At 52.5% G+C, this 19,411-nt stretch overlaps 7 protein-coding genes across 7 annotated transcripts; 5 read left to right on the top strand and 2 right to left on the bottom strand.

The window, feature by feature from the left end:
- Positions 1-159: 159 nt before the first annotated feature.
- DPH3 (Diphthamide biosynthesis protein 3) lies at positions 160-460 on the top strand (the record flags this gene model as incomplete). Its single annotated transcript, XM_049399666.1, has 2 exons — positions 160-354; positions 404-460. The coding sequence occupies 2 exons, from the start codon at positions 160-162 to the stop codon at positions 458-460; spliced, it is 252 nt and encodes an 83-aa protein (XP_049254679.1).
- Positions 461-783: 323 nt separating this feature from the next.
- J4E88_006034 (uncharacterized protein) lies at positions 784-1,289 on the bottom strand (the record flags this gene model as incomplete). The annotated part of the gene is made up of 2 exons (XM_049399665.1): positions 784-1,041; positions 1,092-1,289. 2 exons carry the CDS (start codon positions 1,287-1,289, stop codon positions 784-786), a joined length of 456 nt encoding a protein of 151 aa, XP_049254678.1.
- Positions 1,290-1,626: 337 nt separating this feature from the next.
- On the top strand, positions 1,627-2,324 carry J4E88_006033 (uncharacterized protein; the record flags this gene model as incomplete). The annotated part of the gene is made up of 3 exons (XM_049399664.1): positions 1,627-1,695; positions 1,754-1,836; positions 1,886-2,324. 3 exons carry the CDS (start codon positions 1,627-1,629, stop codon positions 2,322-2,324), a joined length of 591 nt encoding a protein of 196 aa, XP_049254677.1.
- Positions 2,325-3,070: 746 nt separating this feature from the next.
- On the top strand, positions 3,071-4,080 carry J4E88_006032 (uncharacterized protein; the record flags this gene model as incomplete). Its single annotated transcript, XM_049399663.1, has 3 exons — positions 3,071-3,526; positions 3,576-3,851; positions 3,904-4,080. The coding sequence occupies 3 exons, from the start codon at positions 3,071-3,073 to the stop codon at positions 4,078-4,080; spliced, it is 909 nt and encodes a 302-aa protein (XP_049254676.1).
- Positions 4,081-11,393: 7,313 nt separating this feature from the next.
- J4E88_006031 (uncharacterized protein) lies at positions 11,394-12,549 on the top strand (the record flags this gene model as incomplete). Its single annotated transcript, XM_049399662.1, has 3 exons — positions 11,394-11,398; positions 11,452-11,621; positions 11,675-12,549. The coding sequence occupies 3 exons, from the start codon at positions 11,394-11,396 to the stop codon at positions 12,547-12,549; spliced, it is 1,050 nt and encodes a 349-aa protein (XP_049254675.1).
- Positions 12,550-13,015: 466 nt separating this feature from the next.
- J4E88_006030 (uncharacterized protein) lies at positions 13,016-13,486 on the bottom strand (the record flags this gene model as incomplete). The annotated part of the gene is made up of 1 exon (XM_049399661.1): positions 13,016-13,486. One exon carries the CDS (start codon positions 13,484-13,486, stop codon positions 13,016-13,018), a length of 471 nt encoding a protein of 156 aa, XP_049254674.1.
- A 5,035-nt stretch (positions 13,487-18,521) lies between these two features.
- RPS8A (ribosomal protein S8A) lies at positions 18,522-19,230 on the top strand (the record flags this gene model as incomplete). The annotated part of the gene is made up of 3 exons (XM_049399660.1): positions 18,522-18,526; positions 18,579-18,647; positions 18,696-19,230. The coding sequence occupies 3 exons, from the start codon at positions 18,522-18,524 to the stop codon at positions 19,228-19,230; spliced, it is 609 nt and encodes a 202-aa protein (XP_049254673.1).
- Positions 19,231-19,411: the final 181 nt, after the last annotated feature.

The following is a 19,411-nucleotide window of genomic DNA, read 5'->3' as shown; positions in this document are numbered from 1 at the left end:
CGGGCGGCCTCGACGTTACGGTACGTGTTCGGAGCTTCTGGTGATGTGAATGGACGGGCGGATGCAGGTCCAGGGCTAGCGTGCCGGCCAAAAGTTCCCCGCCACTTCCTCGCAGTCGGCGACAAACTCAATCGCTCTTTCCACGCACACCTACCCAACATGGCCGACGAAGAGCTGAACCTCTACGACGAGATCGAAATCGAAGACTGCTTCTACGACGAGACGCTGCAGATCTACCACCATCCCTGCCCATGCGGCGACCGTTTTGAGATCTCCATCTATGACATGCGCGACGGAGAGGACATTGCGCGCTGTCCCAGTTGTAGTCTGATGATACGAATCATCTTCGACCCGGTATGTCTACCTCTTCGGTCGGCGGGTGCTGAACACTGACATGTCGCAGTCCGATCTCCCACCAGAGAACGACGATGCACCCAAGAGCGTTGCGATTACCGCCTAGGTTCTTCGACTATCATTTCATACCACCTTATGGGGACCCATACCATGTCTCCCAGTATATACGGCGTTAGAATGCATATATCGGCGTTTGGGGGAAGTTGGCTATACAACGTAGTCGCAGTCTGGCAAACACCAGGGGCATACAACATGAGATGTCTTGGGCTGCAGAGTTGAGAATGCGCAATCGTAAATTGTTGTCGCTTTTCGCTATTTGCTACCGTATCATCGTGTATACTCTCCTGGCCAGAAGAGATTATCTGCCCAAACATGCTCTGCGACGGGACGACGTACTAGAGCATGTGCTACTGACTATAGCACGCTCCATCAACGCGGGACCTGATCGTCAACACTGACGTCAACGCCCAGCTCTTTCCTGAGAATCTCAGTGAGCGAGCTGCCGTCCCTCATGTATACCCAGTCGCCGATGCCACCACCCTCCTTGAAGTCCATGCCTTCTTGTGCGACGACCCAGTCGAATCGCTTCGGCCCGGAGATTGGGGAACTGAGCCAGATCTGCTTGTTCGGGGGTTGTTTGTTCAGTACGAATGTGTTCTCTTGGAAAGTGACTTCGAGCACGCCGGCCTGCAACCGAATTAGTATCCAATCTGATCTGCTGCGTAATCGTGACTTACCGAGTAGTCTACTTCGATGGCAGGGTCGTTCTCCTGAGCCTCCTCTAACCTCTGTACCAGCTCGCCCAGGTAGTAGTCTGCGCGCTCGTGGAATTCTTCTATTGAGAGCTCCGTGGGTTTGCCAGGTTCGTCGTGGGCTTCACTCTCCTTGGGCTTCGGGTCCTCCTCACCAGGCATAATACCCACTCTCATGCCCATTGACACGTGGAAGCTGCGAACGGGGGTAGCATGGCTGATGGCAGGAGCTCGGCTGGCGATGATGCAATTAGCGGGCGACTGGACGCGGAGGGAAGATCGGGCGGCGCGACGAACGGCGGTGCTGACGAATCGAGTAGCTGGCTTCATTATGACTGAAGTGGATGGGTTGGAGTAATTGAGAGGATTGTTGGTGGTGGAAGTTGTGGAGTAGCGGGAGCGTGTTCTGTTCCTGGGCTGGACGCAAGCTGGAGGAGCATGGACCCTCGCGCGCCTCCCCGCATCCTTCGGTGGGACATGTCCAACGCCAGTGTGCGCCTCACCACCACCTGTCCACACCATGATCAACGCAGTCCTCGTCTTCAACAATGCCGGCCAGCCGCGACTGACCAAGTTCTACACACAGCTGGTACATTACACGTGACCTGACACTGTGCTCCAGGGCTCTTGTACTCACCACCACCCAGGAAACCAGCGTCCAGCAGCGCCTCATCTCCGAGATCTTCACCCTCGTCGCCAACCGCCCAAACTCAGCATGTAACTTCCTACCGTATGTCTCGTCATGGTCTCACTCCATACTTTTCCTAATGCACGCCTAGCCTCCCGCCGCTCCTCGCCAGCAGCTCCAAGTCCAGCACGCCCACGACTCCCCACAACGACACACCTTCCCTCGTCACCTACCGCCACTACGCGACTCTCTACTTCATCGTCATATCTACATCCACCGAATCGCCTCTCGCGCTTCTTGATCTCATCCAGGTCTTCGTCCAAGCCCTCGATGGTCTTTTCGAAAACGTATGCGAGCTGGATCTGATCTTCAACTTCGAGACATTACACGCGACGCTGGGTGAGATGATAGTGGGCGGAGTCGTGGTAGAGACGCAGTTAGACAAAGTCATTCAAGGCGTCAAGGCACAAGGAAGAGTCGCCAAGAGACCTGTCAATGAAGGCAAGAACATTGGCGGCGGTGGCGGCGTCATGGGCGGACTGACCTTTGGCGGTCTTGGAAGAGGAGATGGCATGTGGGCTGGAAGATGAAGAAGAGGGTACGAGATCAAGATCCGTGAAGCCAGAAGCGTTGCGCTCGAAGCGTTGGGCGCGCCGAACAGCCCAACCGCTTACACAGCCTCGATGGTTCAAGAGCAACGACCCAGCGGCGACACCAGAGCTCACCAAGCGCACCGGCCTCCTCAACGTCTAGATCTGGACCCGGCGCATCAGCATGGCACCCACAGTCACTATCGTGTCAGACTCCTCGGCACTACTCAAACCCCCTCATCCTGTCCGCACAGGCTCGGCGGACTCGCAAACAATTCTTCCATGTCGCATGCGACCTCTATACATATAGCGCGCCTGCTTACCTGTCCTGTGGGGTTACTGTTGTGAATTTCCCCGGACCGGGTAAACACATGGTAAAGGTCAAGGGTCGGTATATGTTCGAAACGTCGCGCCTGGAACCAATGCCGAGCTAGGATTAATGGAAACAAGCTTTTAATTTACCGCTCACTAGTTCGTTCCAAGTCCCACTAGAGGGCGAATGACAACTGTCAGCCCTTCATCTACGTCGTGGCGCCGAAGATGTGGGGAGAAACACTTTAGTCGAGAACTGCGTGACCTCATTTCCGCTACTGCTGATTGCTGGATAGTTTCGGGGAGATCGTTTCAATGCAGACCGCATCCCTTGAACCGCACGCACGCTCCGGCTGAAGACAAGCTTTATAAGAAGGTCTGTATCCCAAGACTCTTGGATTCCCCACCGTGTTCATTCATTCCAAGTCAACACCATGCGCTTCCTCACTGCTGTCACCAGCTTCCTGTCCGTAGCTGCGGCTGCAACCACCGACATCGCCAAGCGTGCCGTGACACCTGGCGCTCTCTCCCAGGTCACCTCCTTTGGTGCTGCGCCCACCAAGGCTGGCTTCTACATCTACGTGCCCAAGAAGCTTGCGGCGTCGCCAGGAGTTATTGTCGCTATCCACTACTGCACTGGTACCGCACAGGCATACTACACCGGTAGCCCTTACGCCAAGTTGTCTGAGCAGTATGGCTTCATTGTCATCTACCCAGAGTCCCCTCACGAGGGCAAGTGCTGGGATGTCAGCAGCAAGGCCACTTTGAGCCACGAGGGAGGAGGAGACAGCAACACCATTGCCAACATGGTCAAGTGGACAGTCAAGGAATACAAGGCCGACTCGTCCAAGGTCTTCGTTACCGGTTCCAGCAGTGGCGCCATGATGACCGTACGTCTGATGGAGTCCTGATCACGTTATAATTGCTAACCCCTTTCAGAACGTCATGGCCGCTACCTACCCCGACATCTTCAAGGCCGCCATTCCTTACTCCGGTGTCGCCGCCGGTTGCTTCGCCTCCGCCGCCAACGGAGTCGATGCCTGGAACAGCACCTGCGCCCAGGGTAACTCCATCGCCACTCCTCAAGCCTGGGCCACCGTAGTCAAGAACATGTACCCCAGCTACACTGGTGCCCGCCCCAAGATGCAGGTCTACCACGGTAGCGCCGACACCACTCTGCGCCCTCAGAACTACCAGGAGACCATGAAGGAATGGGTGAGTACCAGAATCTGATATCCTCGAGCGATCACGTGCTAACGGTGTATAGGCTGGCGTTTTCGGCTACAACTACGACAAGCCCCAGAGCACCAAGGCCAACGACCCCCAGAGCGGATACACAAGGACCGTCTACGGTCCCAATGTCGAGGGTATCTACGCTGCTGGTGTCGGCCATACCGTCCCCATTCGGGGTGCGGACGACATGAAGTTCTTCGGCTTTGCTTAGACGCATCGAAGATGAAGCGCTACCATACACTACAGCCAAGCCTCATGGCAGTCACCAACAATTCAATGTACATATTCGTGACTACACACATCACACTGCATTCTCATCGTGTTTACTTTTACATCTTTTCATTGCTGACCTACCATGTTCTACGCTTTTTCTTCTTTTCAGGCGGCACTTGGGTGGGTTCAACGCTTCGGCTCCTGCGATGACGAAACCAGAAGCTCCTTCGCTTCGGGGACTTGTCATCGGTGTCGTCAAGATCGTCCCAGCTGAACTTACTTTGAAGCTGTGGTGTCGGCTCACATACAGTCTTTTCCTCGAATCCGCTGTCACGTCGCTCAACAGGCGGTAGCGAAGGCTTGTATGGCGGCAGGGGTTTAGTATCAGTATACCTACCTGGATGCTTATGTCGCGATGCGTGGATGTCAGAAGGATGCTGATCTTCATCATACATCGTTTCGAACTTCCGCATCTCCTCATTGAACTCGGCGATATACCGAGCCGGAATGGGCTCTTCATCCGAGTCTTCGTCTTCGTCCGGCCTAGTCCAAGACCGCTGTGGGTCATCAAGCGCCCGCATCCTATCAAATCCCTCATCAGTGAAATCAAAACCCGCCCCTAAAGCCGCACGCGTGGCGAACTTCGCGGCAGATATCTCTGCCCGGCGCTCACGGCTCAAGTTACCTTGCTTTTGGTACGGCGTCTTTGGTATCATGTTTCGGGTCGAGGAGAGAGAGGGTTGTGCGAAATGCGCTTCTAGGCGAGAGCGATGCTGTTGCTTGACTAGGTAGCGGTATTCGTCGTTTGGGAGGTAGTCTGGGGGGATGGAGGGCCGGTAGTGGAGTGCGGGGTGGTATGTTGGGGAGGATGTGGATGAGGGGTAGTATGCCGGTGGGCTGAACGTGTAGGATAGTGTGGACGCCATTTCTAGGTAATCCTTTTCTAGTTGGGAAGTTGGTTGTGGTGAAGTAAGGGTTTGGTTCTTTTGTTAGTTTTGTCTGGGATGTGTGGTTCAAATTGAGAGACATGGCTATGGACGGAAATGGGACGTGTTATGTGTGTATATTGCTGGTGTGGCATGACTCGAGTCTCGTTGAGAAAGTACTATGTGGGGTTTGGGTGAATGTTCGGGGAGGGTGGTGGAAGATGGAATGATACTGTACACACTCACGGGAGTATTCTCTGGGTTGGATTTTTTGTTCGATAATCGAAAGCTGCATCCAAGTCAATGGGTCACGAACATCGTCGAGTTCCCAGTTTGCTTCTATCGAAGTCTTACGAGTTACGTCTCTGTCGACGACCAGCATCTGTGAATGAATCAGCCCCATTGTGGTATCCCCGGCTTTCGATGTTTCGGTATCTGTAGAGATGATAATCTGTGTCGTTTCTCATGATTTGGTAGTTATTCGAGTTTGTACGCAACGCGTATGAGGCTAGCGAAGCACAAGGAAGTCATGGAGCTTGAGAGCAATGACGTCATCGCCCTTTCCCAACCTCCCGAGGTCAGCAACCAAAGCGGCGCCAAATCTCAGCTTCCAGGTTATTTCCTGCGCTTCATACTGTGACTTCGAATTTCTCAGCACGAAACACACGCAAAGATGACTGCCCGCGTCCTTGAAGGTTCTCGCATCTTGTTATGGGAATGAAATATTCCACGGTGGCGATGAGGGCTAAATTTCGGCTGTATCGGCGATCTGTTGCTTGACAACATCACCTGTGACAAGGTGCGCAATGCTTGTTCAAGCATCATTACTTATCGAGCGGTTTCTACTGCACTAAAAGATTTCGATCAAAGCACAACTAGATTGAGCATGGCATCCTCAGCAATCAATGGAGATCGAGCGCTAGATCTCACAGAGGCCGTTGTCACACTCCAGCAAACGACAAGGAAATTTATCGCAGACACCAGAGCAGGGCGTGAGGGGTTTGTTTTAAGACCCTTCTCTTCCGCCGATGATGAGAACGGCACGGGAAATATGCTTATCATAACCTCGCCTGACAAAGAGATCAAGACTCACCTGGAAGCTCTGGAAATGCAACTACGGGTGTTGGAACAACGATTACGATCGCGAGGAGATTGGCATCCATCAGATCAATTACTCAACATATCACTACCAACTATTCTCGACATTATCGACCTCTCAAACGCGATCACGCTGCTCGACCAATTGATCACCTCTACAAGCCCCGGTGAACAGACTACCCCACAGCAGACCCTGTCAGCGTATTCTTGGACTTGGGATCCTGCCTGGCATGAGTTCTACACCTACATACCCTCTCAGCAAACATACCTGTATCTTTCGCGCTGGAAGTTGAATGAGATCAGGAATGTTTGGGAGCATGTGAGCATGGCTGGTGTAAATCTGACGCCGGATGTCGCGGTAGAAATGCTAGGTGCGTGGGAAGACTGGACATGGGATTCAACGTGGAAACAGTGGTACCTGGACGTCACCGAAAACGACGCTGAGGAAAAGAGTCAGATTTTTGCAAGCCCATGGCGTGTACAAGGAGATGGTGAATGGGTTTATGTTGGCAGGATAGGCGGCGTGCACTAAGAAGAGTCGACGATCCGGCATCAACGCGACACTCTGAACGATACCGAAGTATCCTCAACGATGTACAGGCTGTCAAACACCCAGCCACTTCGGCAGTGTGCGTGAAAGGCGCATGTGAGACCTCAGAATCAGACATCATGTGCCAGACAAAGCGCGCATGTTCTACCCGCACAATGTGGTATCAGTACTATATCCTAGCGTTCACCCGCCTATTCACCATTCTCAGACGGCGTGAATACATGTTCCAAGAACAGGGACAAAGGACGATGAACGGTCGAACAAACACACGCGTAACTACACGGACCGAAACATACCCGACACTCCAACCCACAGCGCAAGAGGACTACTTCTCTTATCACCCCAAGACTAATCCTCGTGGTAGACAGGGCCTCCAACGTCCGCATATTCCAGTTCCACTGCATGTAAGCTACACGAACTGTTCGCCGCTCTCTGCGGGCCCGGCAGGATGGAGGTATACGCCAGTATCCGCGCGTACTCCTGGACTTGAGTCGTTTCGTCACGATCACGGGGTAAAACTCAGGACGCGTCTTTCATTTCGAGCTGTTCTGCTGAATTGCCGCTGGGATTTGTTGTGGGACGAGGATGAGATGCCGGCCAGGGTGATCGGTCGCTGTCAAATGTACCTCGACGAAAAGTACGAGTCTGTTAAAAGGAAACTGGCGAAATGCGGACGTGTTTTGTGTGGGTTCCTAGGTTGGCCTTGGCGGAAGCTATTCTCTCGGCGGTTGGCATTGGAGGAGGTAGATGAGCTTCTTCCGAGTTTCTATCGCGACGATCTTGAGTCTGGGCCTTCGCATGATACAGAAGATGTTCAGGCTTTCCTTGACCATGCAGTTTAGCATACACTGCAGGTGCACATGCAAGTGGACGCGCGCGCTGTATTGTCCTTTACCATTAGCAGGTGCATATAAGGTACATCTTACACAATTACTCAATCAAATGTAAAGAACGCTGTCAATCCCCCAAATGTTGTTTGATACTCAACGCGCAGTGGCTGGTTCTAACTTCGAAAGCTTGTTGCGAGAGGGACGGAAAGGGGACGCCCAGGGTGCTTTTCGCGGCTATGACGTAAGTTCTCACTAGCGCCTAACAGGACAGCCCCGATGCACGCGTCCCAGCCTCCTTCTATGACCCTCATCTCAGCATCAATATACCATCCTCCTGACCACGTATTTCATCGTCTTCGCGCACGAATCCTCTGCGATCAGGGCGCAATACCGGTAATGAAGATCTCCGACTTATCAGACAGTGGCTCTTTCTCAATATCCATCCCTACTTCCGGGCGTCCGCGAGACGCGTCTGGTCCACAGGAGCAATTCGCAGAGAGTCAGCCATGTCACCATACCCATGATCATGTGTCAAGCATCAATAACTATCAGATGCCTTCGCGCGTGATCAGCAGGCGCCACTGATTTTGGGCAATATTGGATCGAGGCAACTACCGGCATGGTTAATCACCAGAGATTCGCCCTCGATATTGGAAGCCCTCTCACCAGCTGCACCCCACAATGCGCTTTCACGGAAATGTGTCATGCAGGGGCTGGCTCACATGCTGATAAACTGCGAGACGATAGAACCATATCCTTACACTCACATTGGTCTGGCTCTCAACTCATCATACGGCGCCATGTTGACTCTCCTTGCAATCGTACTGTTTGTACCGTCTATGAACGCGCTACTGCACCATCTCGCAGTCGGCACTACAAATGGGCAGGCCTTGTACTCGCTGGAGACGGACGATGAATCCAGGAAAGTGTATACGATTCAGGCCAGAGACGCGGGTGGAGCATCGCCGTCTCTGGCGCTCGACGTACGTGCATCAATCTTCAATAAGGGTCATTCCCGTTGACCTATTCGGTAGCGCTCGAAGCAGCACCTCTTCAGCAGTCGTCCGCAGGATGGAACCCTGACCCGCCACTCGATTGCGCCTACATACGAGCTCATCAGTGAAGGCACCATGGAGATACCCTCATCATGTTGGTTCTCATCATGGCATCTGCATGAAGCTTTCTGACCAATGTAGGCAACACTACGAACTTCCTGTCTCTAAAGCTAGGATCTTCCATGCACAACACTGCTATATGGGGCAGTGCTAGCACAGGAACTTGCAGTATCGTCTTTGGAGTGTCGCCAGACGGTTATGATACTATTAACTCCCAAGAGATCGCCGGAGACGTACACTCTATTGCATGGGCTCCCAACGGGCGTAACTTGCACGCATTGGACTCACACTCTTCCGGAAGTCTCTTGACGTCAATCACGAACTTCCGTATGTCCGAAGACCCGAATTTGCAGGACGTGGTGGGTATTGATGTCCTTGGTAATGTCACAAGCGCTTCACAAATCGTCGCCCATCCCAGCGAAACCTTCATGTACATCGTCACTAAGTACTCAAACGAGCTGATTGTCGTTTCTTTGGCAGGTGACACCCTCGTGAGCAATTCTACTCCTGTCCTGCGATATAGATTGCTTCCTACTTCTTTGGATGCGACACAGTTTCAGTCGTCATCTCTGGCTATTTCTGCGTCTCGAAACACATTGTGGGCACTTTCGCAGTCTCCGCTTCAAGCAGTCATTACGGCCTTTACCCTCAATGTCACAACCGGCGATGTGGTAGATGTCGCTGCCCGTGCGAGCTGGCAGGGATTTGGCGAAGGCCAGCTCACGGCAGCGCCTTTTGATGATGGCGATGTAGTCGCTATCACAGACTCTCCGACGGCATACATCACTATACTCGGTCTCGATCAATCCACATTGCCAAGCGCCCGCATAGGCGAGGATTTTGGCCTTCACGACTATTTGTATGCCATGCAAGTTGATGAGAGGAAACGCAAAGACATACAAATGGCTGCACCGAAGATCAAGAGCTATGGTCGGGTTTTTGTTGACGATCACGTCAACTTAGGTGACTGTGCGTGGATCGATTGAAAATATCCAAGTTCCTAGCGCATTCAGTACAGGCAATGTCTTGTTCTCAGACAATGAGCCTTTGATAGCCCTGTCTCCACAAAGCCACTACCGGCCATCAGTTTTACACTCGCATCCTTTGTCTGTTACTCGAATTACATCAAGCTCTTCTGAAGTAGCGGCGGTGCGATGCGATTTCCCAGTCTGAACGGACATTACATATCTATACAACCCGTATTCAAGCACTTGAAGACTTTCTTATATGCCGTATGTTCACATAATAGCGTCATAACATCACTAATGCTTGCAGTCCTAAGCGCCGCCGCGAAGCCGAGACTGCAGCTACTCGCCGAGTACGCGCCAGAAGAGCAGCGGCTGCCGCAGCAGCTACCGTAGTGAACGCCACCAATCCGCTTCTTAGATTTCCGGGAGGTTAGTAAGATGTCTTCTACAACGCGCACGAGTGCTAACATCATGCAGAGATTAGGAACAGGATCTATCAGGCTCTCTTCGATCAATTCGTAGTGACTCATCGACCATATATGATCACGCGCAGGGGAGTAGATCCTCATGGTCCTCCAACTGCTCAAATACGCAATAGCCCATGTCCGCTGGTTATGAGCGCGCCGAACGGCTTCAATGTCATTCCCTGGGCAGACACTGATCCATTGCGACGCGTCAACGCAGCCACTCAAGCTGCGATACATGATGGATACTGTGCTATGAAGACAGACTTACTGGCTGCTGGGCAGATATCACGCCAGTTCATGCGTGGTAAGTCTGGTGTTCGTTAATGTACATGGATATATACTGACTTGTTATCGCAACATTCACAGAATACCGATCCTTCCAGCGCGCTCGCATGCAGCCTTTTGTGACTCTTGATGAGTTCTGGAACTTTGTCAAAATATTCTACCCAAGCGAAGACCCAGCAATTGCTTTCGACTATCAAGGTCCACGCATTACGCTTGCTTTACCACGCCATTCATACCAGATGTGTGACATAATGCCAGTTTTGCGATTCTTCAACCGCGCATCGTCCCTGCAATGCAATATTTGGGGTGCTTACAAAGATGACGGGGACTGGTACAAGGTCCTTGCGCAGCCTCTTCGTCAGTATATCTTTGCACCGCGGGGAGGTGCCCTTACGATCTCGAAATTAATGTTTCGTCCGTACGGGAGGCGAAGAGTCTATGAGGGCAATCTTGATAACTACCATGATCTATGGTATAGCGCAGCTTTCAGAGTGGTCTTCGATCCTGTGTCAAGACGTGACTGGATGGACGGAAAGTTGATAAGCTTCCCCGCCCAGCCGCAACGAGCTCTCACGCGGATGAACAAAGAAAGAGCAAGAAGGCAAGATATTCTACGGTTCCTCAAGGCCGCTGGCTTGAACAATGAAGAGATCATGGCAAGATGGGAAATGCGATTCACTGTACTGGAATAGCGCCAGTCATAGACCTTGTGGCAACGCTGGACATATTCACTTGCTGAGTATTGGATAGTCACTCATACCACAGCCACTCTGACCTGAGCTCGGGTTATCCCGACTCACTACTAGGGGATAAGCAGTGAATGGTATGCAGCTATGGGCGTGATAGTCCGCATCTGGGCAGATATTTCACTACATGTAGCCTCAAACACAGGCCATTGCTGCCTGATATGAGGGAAGTTGAATTCGTTGTGACCACCTCGGCCCCATCAAAGCGGCCTTTTTCCCCTACTTTCCGATCCCTCTGACTATCGCACACCGATCGTTGAAACGACACCCGCGATACTCAACTCATCCATCGCGCTTAGAGGAACACGAACTCGAAGAATTCCGCTATGGTGTAAGTACAATAGCGCCTCCATTCATCGAACCAACAACTAACAGCATTGATAGCAAACGCAAGCGCCCTATTGGGCCCGCTGATACCTATATCAAGCGAGCCCGCCGCGCGGCGAAAGCAAAGAGATCTACCACGCCCACCGCGCTGGGACAGCCAATTGCGGGCAGTATCACCGAAGCAGCCAAGAGCAATGAGAGCAACAGGTTGCTGTCTCTTCCAGTAGGTAGGTCATAACATCCAAGCGCATTGTAATATACGAATCTAATAAGCTTGTAGAAATACGAAACACCATCTACAAAACTGTCACTGGGGATTTGCAGACAGAGTACGAAGCTTATAAGTGCAGCGAGATTGCCCCTCTGTTTGATCAACATACACAAGACCCAGATCGGATGGTTCGCCTCAATCTTTACCCGCCCCTGCCAAATGAAGCAGAATACGCACACTTTCGATGCTTGAAGAAGGATTGGCTCGCACTGGGCCAAACATGCCGCCAACTTCATGGGGAATTTCGCTCGCTGCAAAACAGTCTCACTCATGTTTACATTTCCGTACGATTTCTCAAAGGGTACCTTGAGACTTTCCATCACGTCCCCGACAAGACGATTGCCGACCAAAAGATCCCCACCCGACCCGCTCGTCCTCCTGCGAAGATGACGGTATTCTTCGACAAGTTTGACAAGAAGGAACAGCGTCCCTTCGATGTTCTGCCCCTTATGCGGCTGATGCAGGGCTATTCGTCACTTCGATGCGACGTCTGGACACTTAATACCGGGCGCGATAATCTCTCCCCTCAACCTCACGGCGTCGAAGATCAAGACATCCACGATGCAATGTTTGCAGCCCAAAACTCGCTTTGGGCGCATCCTGATCCGAAATTCCTCTCAAAACTCAATCGCGTATCCTTCTCTCCTCATGGTACACTGAGCATTGGTGTTCAAGACAAAGCTCTCGAGGACTGGATGAAAACCAGCAAGATGAGGCAATGGACTGGTGCTGACTGGAAACGTAAGCGTGGTAAGGGGATAGATAAGGGCGGTACGTGGCTGAAAGACAGGCAAGAGCACACGCGGAAGTACCTGGAAGCATCTGGAATGAATGTCGAGCTGTTGAAGGGGTGGAAAGTGACCGTGGGTGAAGGGGCAGGTTAGCTATATAGAGCATATCCAGCCGTTGAAGCTGATGTACGGAGTGATTGCACCTCACACAAGATAAAAACTAAACAGCTCTGCAGGCTACATTAAGCTAAAACCTTACAAAGTAGGTAACCTAACGTTAATGCAGGCTCTAGGCTATTTAGTTTATTCCTAGGTTGGCGTGACTGTTAGTTTTAGAGTATAGCTTATTATTAACGTCTTTTCTTTCCAATTCTACAACCGACACAAATTACAATCATCCATGGGCATGTAGAAGTGTTTGCGCAATCATGATATTATCGTTCTTTCATATTAATCAGATCTCTTAAGATCTCAGTCCCAATCCAGATCCCAAAACGCCTAGCTACCGAGCCAAATCCCAGTGGTATATGCGCATCCCAAAAATTCACTTTTGTTTTCCCTTTTCCGTTTCCCAAGTATTACAACCCCACATCTTCCCCGTGCTTAGCAATCGAGGCGTCTAGTGGATGCCATAGGTCTGCTCGTAAGCGTTGCTAACGCTCTTGTGGTGCTCAACAACCTTGTTCTTGAGAGCCCTCCATGCCTTCTGGTAGTTCCTTGGGCCGAGCTCAGCAGCCATCTCCTTCTCTCCAGTAGCAGCGCTCTTGCGGGGTGCCTCGCTGCTCTGCCTGGGGCTGGAAGCGAGGGATGAGCTGCGAGATGCGGAGGGAGAGTTTCCAGGGCTGTAGTAGACGGCGAAAGCGGAGTTCATCTCGCGGTGGTGCTGCTTGATGGCCTTCCATGCCTTGGCGGCGTTGGTGGGGTTGCGCTGAGTGGAGGAAGGGCCCGCCATGGAGGAGTTGCGGGAGGTTTGTGTGGAGGCTGATGGGGTAGTTGCGGAGGAGCCGGTGTAGTAGGTGTTGTAGGCAGCGTTGACGCTCTCGTGGTGAGCCTTTGCGTGTGCCGCAACGGAGGAGAGGAAGTTGGTCATTTTGATGGTGGTTGTTTGTGTTGTGGTGATGATCGATGTGAGGTAAATGCTCGAGGGTCGATCGAAGAACTGATAGTAGTGGTTGCTTTGCTTGAAGGCTGTGGTATGCTTTGCTGTGTTGATGCCTCCATCCTCACGTACCCACCCATCCCTTTATACTCCCCCAGCCCATCCCCAGAAACTTCTCTATGACACCCGCCAAGCATCACCGGTCACGCCCTGGGACCAAACCTTTGCCAAAATTTTACTCAGCACACTCTGCGCACGCCCTGCACCTGTCGACGAAACGATCGTGAGATTTGAGGCCATGCGGCCGTCTGATTGGCTGCGGGCTGACAAACCCACTGAATTCTTGTCAACGAACACCTTCACAGGGCGTGAGAGGGTCCGTGCCATCATCATCATGACAATGAGGTGCCCACGCCCTACCCTGGTGCGTCTTTTCCGATGGCGCGCCGGAGCGTTTCCCGTCGGCGGCTAATTTTGGCAAGGCGCATGTGTGTGTAAAGGCGCGGTGACGAGTTTTCGGTCGTGTCCGTTAGCTGCTAGAAGACTGCCTTTGGAGGTATGGCGGGGAAAATCTCTGTTATTGGCTGCCACGCTTCGTCGCACCACGGCGTGTACCTGATCCACGCAGGCCCTTTCCCGCCCCCAAGTTGCCCGTCGGATGCCAAGTTTGCTTCGGTCCTTTTAGTCTAGACGCTGCTGTTGCACTGGGAGTGGATGTTTGTACGTAAAGACCGTGTTTTACCTTGAGCGCATGTCCGTTAACTGTTAGAGAAATGCCTTTGGAGGTTTGGCGACGAGAATTTTTTGTTCGGTGAGCGCTGGGGCGCGTGACGACGGTGTGGATAGGGGGTGTGGTGTGACAGCAAGTGAGTGATTTTTTTCGCAAGCTCACGATCGTGCTGCCAGATCTTTCTCGATGCCACGAAGGGGTCATCTGACGACTATCGTGACTCCGAGTTTCGCGGTGTGCCAACCCTACAGCGCCGCCCGCCAGCGTCTACCACTCAGCTCTTTCGTCATCAGCATGGAGCCATCGCAATCGCCAGCCTGAAGAATAGACACATTTGTTCACAAGAATGGCCAAGATCTATCCGCGCGCAATTGTGGTTTAGGTCAACATCCCAATTCAAACGCCGCTGGATGCATTGAGAGATCTATCGCGCGAAGATCTACAGGTTCAATCTATGCGAATACACCAACCCTTTCATAGTCGGACTGCAAGATACCCCGTACCCCACCATATCAGCAACAGGAAGCTTCCCAGCCAATTTTCTGGTATCGCACTACTAGTTCGTGTCGCTCCCGCGATGATCGGTTCTCCTGTGGGGTAGGCATAGCCGTTGCCAGTCGACTGCCCGTGGACATTCCCGCCATCTCCATCCGACCCTGTCCCGAGCGCATCTGGCCCCTTGGTCAATGTGACGACTGTCGTGACCGGTTGAAGACTCATTGTAGTGCCCTGGACGACTACAGCAGTTCCGCTATGCTCGAGGCTCAACGTTGTGCCGTCAACTGTAACGGGGACGCCTCCAGGCACCAAAGTCGTGCCAGGACTTATCACAATGTAGCCAGCGCGATTCGGCGTATACACATGATCTTTGAAGGTCAAGGCAGCCGCGACTGTGGACGTATACACGTCACCAAACATTGGAGTGATACTGGATGTTTCGCCGTTGATGATGAGTGCCGTCCCGGAAGGTGCAAGAATGAGTGTTGTCCCGGATATAGTCAGGGGCTCACCGCCAGGAGAAAGAGTTTGGTCTGCAATGACGTATTCTGTCTGCGCGTTGGGCGCAATGACTTCGGTACCGATGGTGAGTATTGGTGGAAGTAGGACCGGTGGTTGCGACATGGGCGCGTCTGTGATAGCAGGTTGAAAAGGTTGCAGTGAGATGACAGTAGTCCCCACGACAATCTTGGTCTTGCCTTCTGAGGTCTCTACCACAATAGGTGTGTCCCCAACGGTAACGATCTGACCAGGTGTAAGAGTAAAAGAACTTCCTATCACGAAGTCACCATGGCTTGGAGCTTGGCCAATAACAATGTCAGATATCCCAGCTGATATCGTTACCTGCGGAGGGTCTGCTGTTGCCGCTTGTGTCTGTTCTTCTTGTATAGTGGAGCCATGTTGCTCTCCGACTGGGTTATCCAGCCACCCTGTAGCAGGTATCTCAAACACTGGCGAGCATCCTCGACACGGCCGCGTAGAACTGAAGTTTGGCTCGCTGATTTCGTGATGCCCATCCGGATCTCCGATTTGTGTCGCGGCAGGCGGAATTGGTTTCAACCCTTCAACTGTTGACAGCATTGGCGGCGTCCCTGTGGCATTTCCTTGAGACGTGGTCAACACAGTCGTCACATCCGTCGGCGGTCCGTCGGTGGGAATGAGCAATGGGTTCGAAATCGGCAATGGTGCAGTCGGTATGGCTCCAGGCGGGGCTAGCGTTGAGGGTATGAAGTTTGGCTCCGAGAGCGAAGCACTGTGAATGAGTTCAGATCGCTGCGAAGGTATCGCGTTGGAGGGAGGTGTTGGGTCTACTGGAGGCGCAAGATATGTGGGTGCACCAATATTGGAGTCTATTAGACACGACATGTCAGATCAGCCATCGAACTTTGGGCTAGTCAGCGCCACTCACTTGGTTCCGCTGTCACAGAGTACTGGACTCCCGAGGCAGAATTTGACCCATAGTCGGCTAGCTCTGTATGAAAGTCAGCGCGAATGATTCTAGTGTCCTATGATGGCCAACACCTGATGCATACCCGCCTGTGCTAGCGCGGATGTAACGCCTAGCCAAGTCGCACATAGGCACAAGACATGACACAACCGAAGGTCGGCACCGGAGTACATGATGAAGATGGCTTCAAATACAGAGTATTCTCAAAGAGCCATGATGTGGAAGTGGTTACTGCGAAGAACAGAGGATACAGTCTTACGTTACACCCTGGTGACAACCCTTCTCAATACACCTAATGCAGGATCTCAGCAAGCAATCAAAGGTAATGAATCAAAATCTCCGCGTCCTACATATACCGAGGAGATGGCCGGTGACTGAGATAAAGGCTAGGACTGTGGTACACAACATCTACTTAGATTGCTATTGATTAGACTTTCTTGGATTCTGGGGTTACGATTGTGCCGATTGGAAACGCCCGAATGCGGAGATGGCTTTACCCGGAGCGGGAACGCAACCTTATACGTCGGCTGGATGTTTACCAGAGACTGGTTCCTTCCAGGTACCTTAGCGAGCCGCAACCCCTGTACCATACCCGTGCTGCCTGCAAAACTGACGAGGTTATTGTGAACGGACGAATCGCGATCGCGCAGGTTTCTGATAGAAGTCTTTAACCAGGTCGAAGGAGTTCTAGGACAGGGTTGGAGGAGAAATGCCATGTGCCCGAGCAGCACAATAATGCGCATGATGTGTTGGTCATTTCCAGCGTTTTCGTCAGCTCATCGCAACTTTACGTGACATTGACTGAGCTTGATCGTCGAAGTTCTGTCACACAGCCGTAGTACAAGCCTGGGATCTCAATACAAGCTTGATTTACATGCATTTTCGATGACGCAAGGAAACTCAGCTATTGAACACTCAAGCGTTATCGATGACTTCCCAAATGTAAAGGTGACTTGTCGACCCAACGTGCAGGTTGCGGAGGACCCGTCCGAAGCGCTCGTCGCGGGTGGCGTATGTGACATTCAGCCGGGCCCATTCAGGCGATAAACCTTCGATGCAAGGTTGAACGCACGTGGTGAGGACATGTATGGTGTTTCTAGGTGCTCGCTAGAAACGTCCCTCGATGTCGCACCAGGGTCATTCGACACGCGTTCACTATCCTGCTGATCGCATCTTTCTGGGCACGGAAGAGTCTTTGTAGTGTTGATAACCTGATCACGCAGCTGCTTTCACGGGTGATACCGGGAGGTTCATGCGTGTAGCCGGTGCGTGCTTCGCTCGCTCCGAGCTCCACAAGGGACCGGATCTTTATGTGTTGGCCGAGGGAAGATCTTTGAGCTGCTTTCGATGTCAAACATCTAATAGAACTCAGGGACCAACGCAAAAAGCCGGGTGATGAGGATCAAACGGTAGAGATTGTTGTCGCAAGCACTTGTGGCCGCGAGATCGTCATCATATCATACTTGCTGTCACCACGCGTTCTCGCAAAAAGACTGGCATTTCCTGGGGCTGTTGATTTCCGTACTCCCGATCCAATACAATGAAAGGATCAGCAGCATCTGTGGACGTTGAGAAAGATACAATCTTGGCGAACCATGTGTAGCTAGCAGCTATAGAGATGGCGGAGGAGCATGTTGCAGCGAAGAAAGAGGAACATCGACTTCGTGACAGATAAGCGGCCTTTCAAAATTTAGCCAGACGACAAACCTTCTGATGACCATCTGTGGCTGACGTTCCCATGCTGTCCACAGGTGTGGTGATTGATGGCTTTGCGTGGTGTTCCGTTCCTGGTCGTCTTGTCTTTCGGTCGGGGGTTACGCGCGTCGGCGGTGATCGAGCTCCCAACAGCGCAGACCGTACTTGTAACTATCACGCATAAGTGATGTGTACTGGTAATGTTCGTTGAGATGTCCTGGCGATGGCAGGAGCGATGGGGCGGCGGAGGACTCGCTTACTGCTAGCGTATCTTGGCACCAACGCAGCTGCGAAAATGAGTTTCGTGAATTTCCTCTTCGACTTCTGACAAGCGCCAACTAACCCCAACGACAACACAGATTGCACCAGGAGACCCGACATCAGGTACGCTATACACAACGTCCTCTACTCGATTATACGGAGCCGTTCAGCATTGCGACATCGACGCTGCCCCGCGAATGTTCCGCCGCCGTCAGCCTCCGCCAATGGATTGTATGGTCGCACGCGAGTCGCTCGATATCTACACTCCCACAGCAGGCAGTACAAGGCGGAGGACGTTTCGGGCAGCTGGAACAATGCTGCGGCTTCGTCGACTTGCAACTGAGAGCAAAGGCTAATTTGATTGTGGACACAGCGTCTTCTGAACAACCGCAATCATGGGGTATCTATCCTTCCCTCACCCCCACTCCGCTGCAGCCACTAACACTCGCCAGTATCTCACGAGACTCTCGCCACAAGCGTTCCGCGTCCGGTGCGAAGCGCGCATACTACCGCAAGAAGAGGTATGCATAACCCGATCGCTTCTCTAGTCATGTCTAACATGGCTTCAGGGCTTTCGAGAAGGGCCGCCAGCCTGCCAATACCCGTATTGGCACAAAGCGTGTTCATCTTGTCCGCACTCGTGGCGGCAACCGCAAGTTCCGTGCTCTTCGTCTCGAAGCCGGCAACTTCTCCTGGGGCTCCGAGGGCATCGCCAAGAAGACCCGTGTCATCGGTGTCGTCTACCACCCCTCCAACAACGAGCTCGTCCGTACCAACACCCTGACCCGCTCCGCTATCGTCCAGATCGATGCCGCTCCCTTCCGACAATGGTACGAGGCCCACTACGGCTCTTCGCTCGGCCGCAGGAGGCAGGCCAAGGCCGGTGAGAAGGAGGAGGACAAGAAGAAGTCCAACTCGGTCTCCAAGAAGCAGGCCGACCGCTTGAAGAACGGAGGAAAGATCGAGAACGCTGTTGAGAAGCAGTTCGAGGCCGGTCGTCTGTACGCCGCTGTCTCTTCCCGTCCCGGCCAGAGCGGTCGCTGCGACGGCTACGTCCTCGAGGGCGAGGAGCTTGCTTTCTACCAGCGTCTGCTCAGGAAGTAAGGGTGATATTTGGGGCTTCTTCGGTGCATTGGTCAGGTCAAAATGGGTGTTTAGTCATGTATCTGGTCTGCATAGTCGCGGGACACTGAATGCACTCGGCATGATAACGCCACTTCTCTAGATACCACGAGACTACGAATCATGGGTTTCAAATGTTCATGTGAACGTTCTTTTCTTTCGA

This window comes from Alternaria novae-zelandiae (assembly GCF_023758075.1).
Source record: "Alternaria novae-zelandiae strain BMP 2774 chromosome Unknown scaffold_11, whole genome shotgun sequence".
NCBI lineage: Eukaryota > Fungi > Ascomycota > Dothideomycetes > Pleosporales > Pleosporaceae > Alternaria > Alternaria novae-zelandiae.
This window is presented reverse-complemented; position numbering and strand designations above follow the sequence as displayed.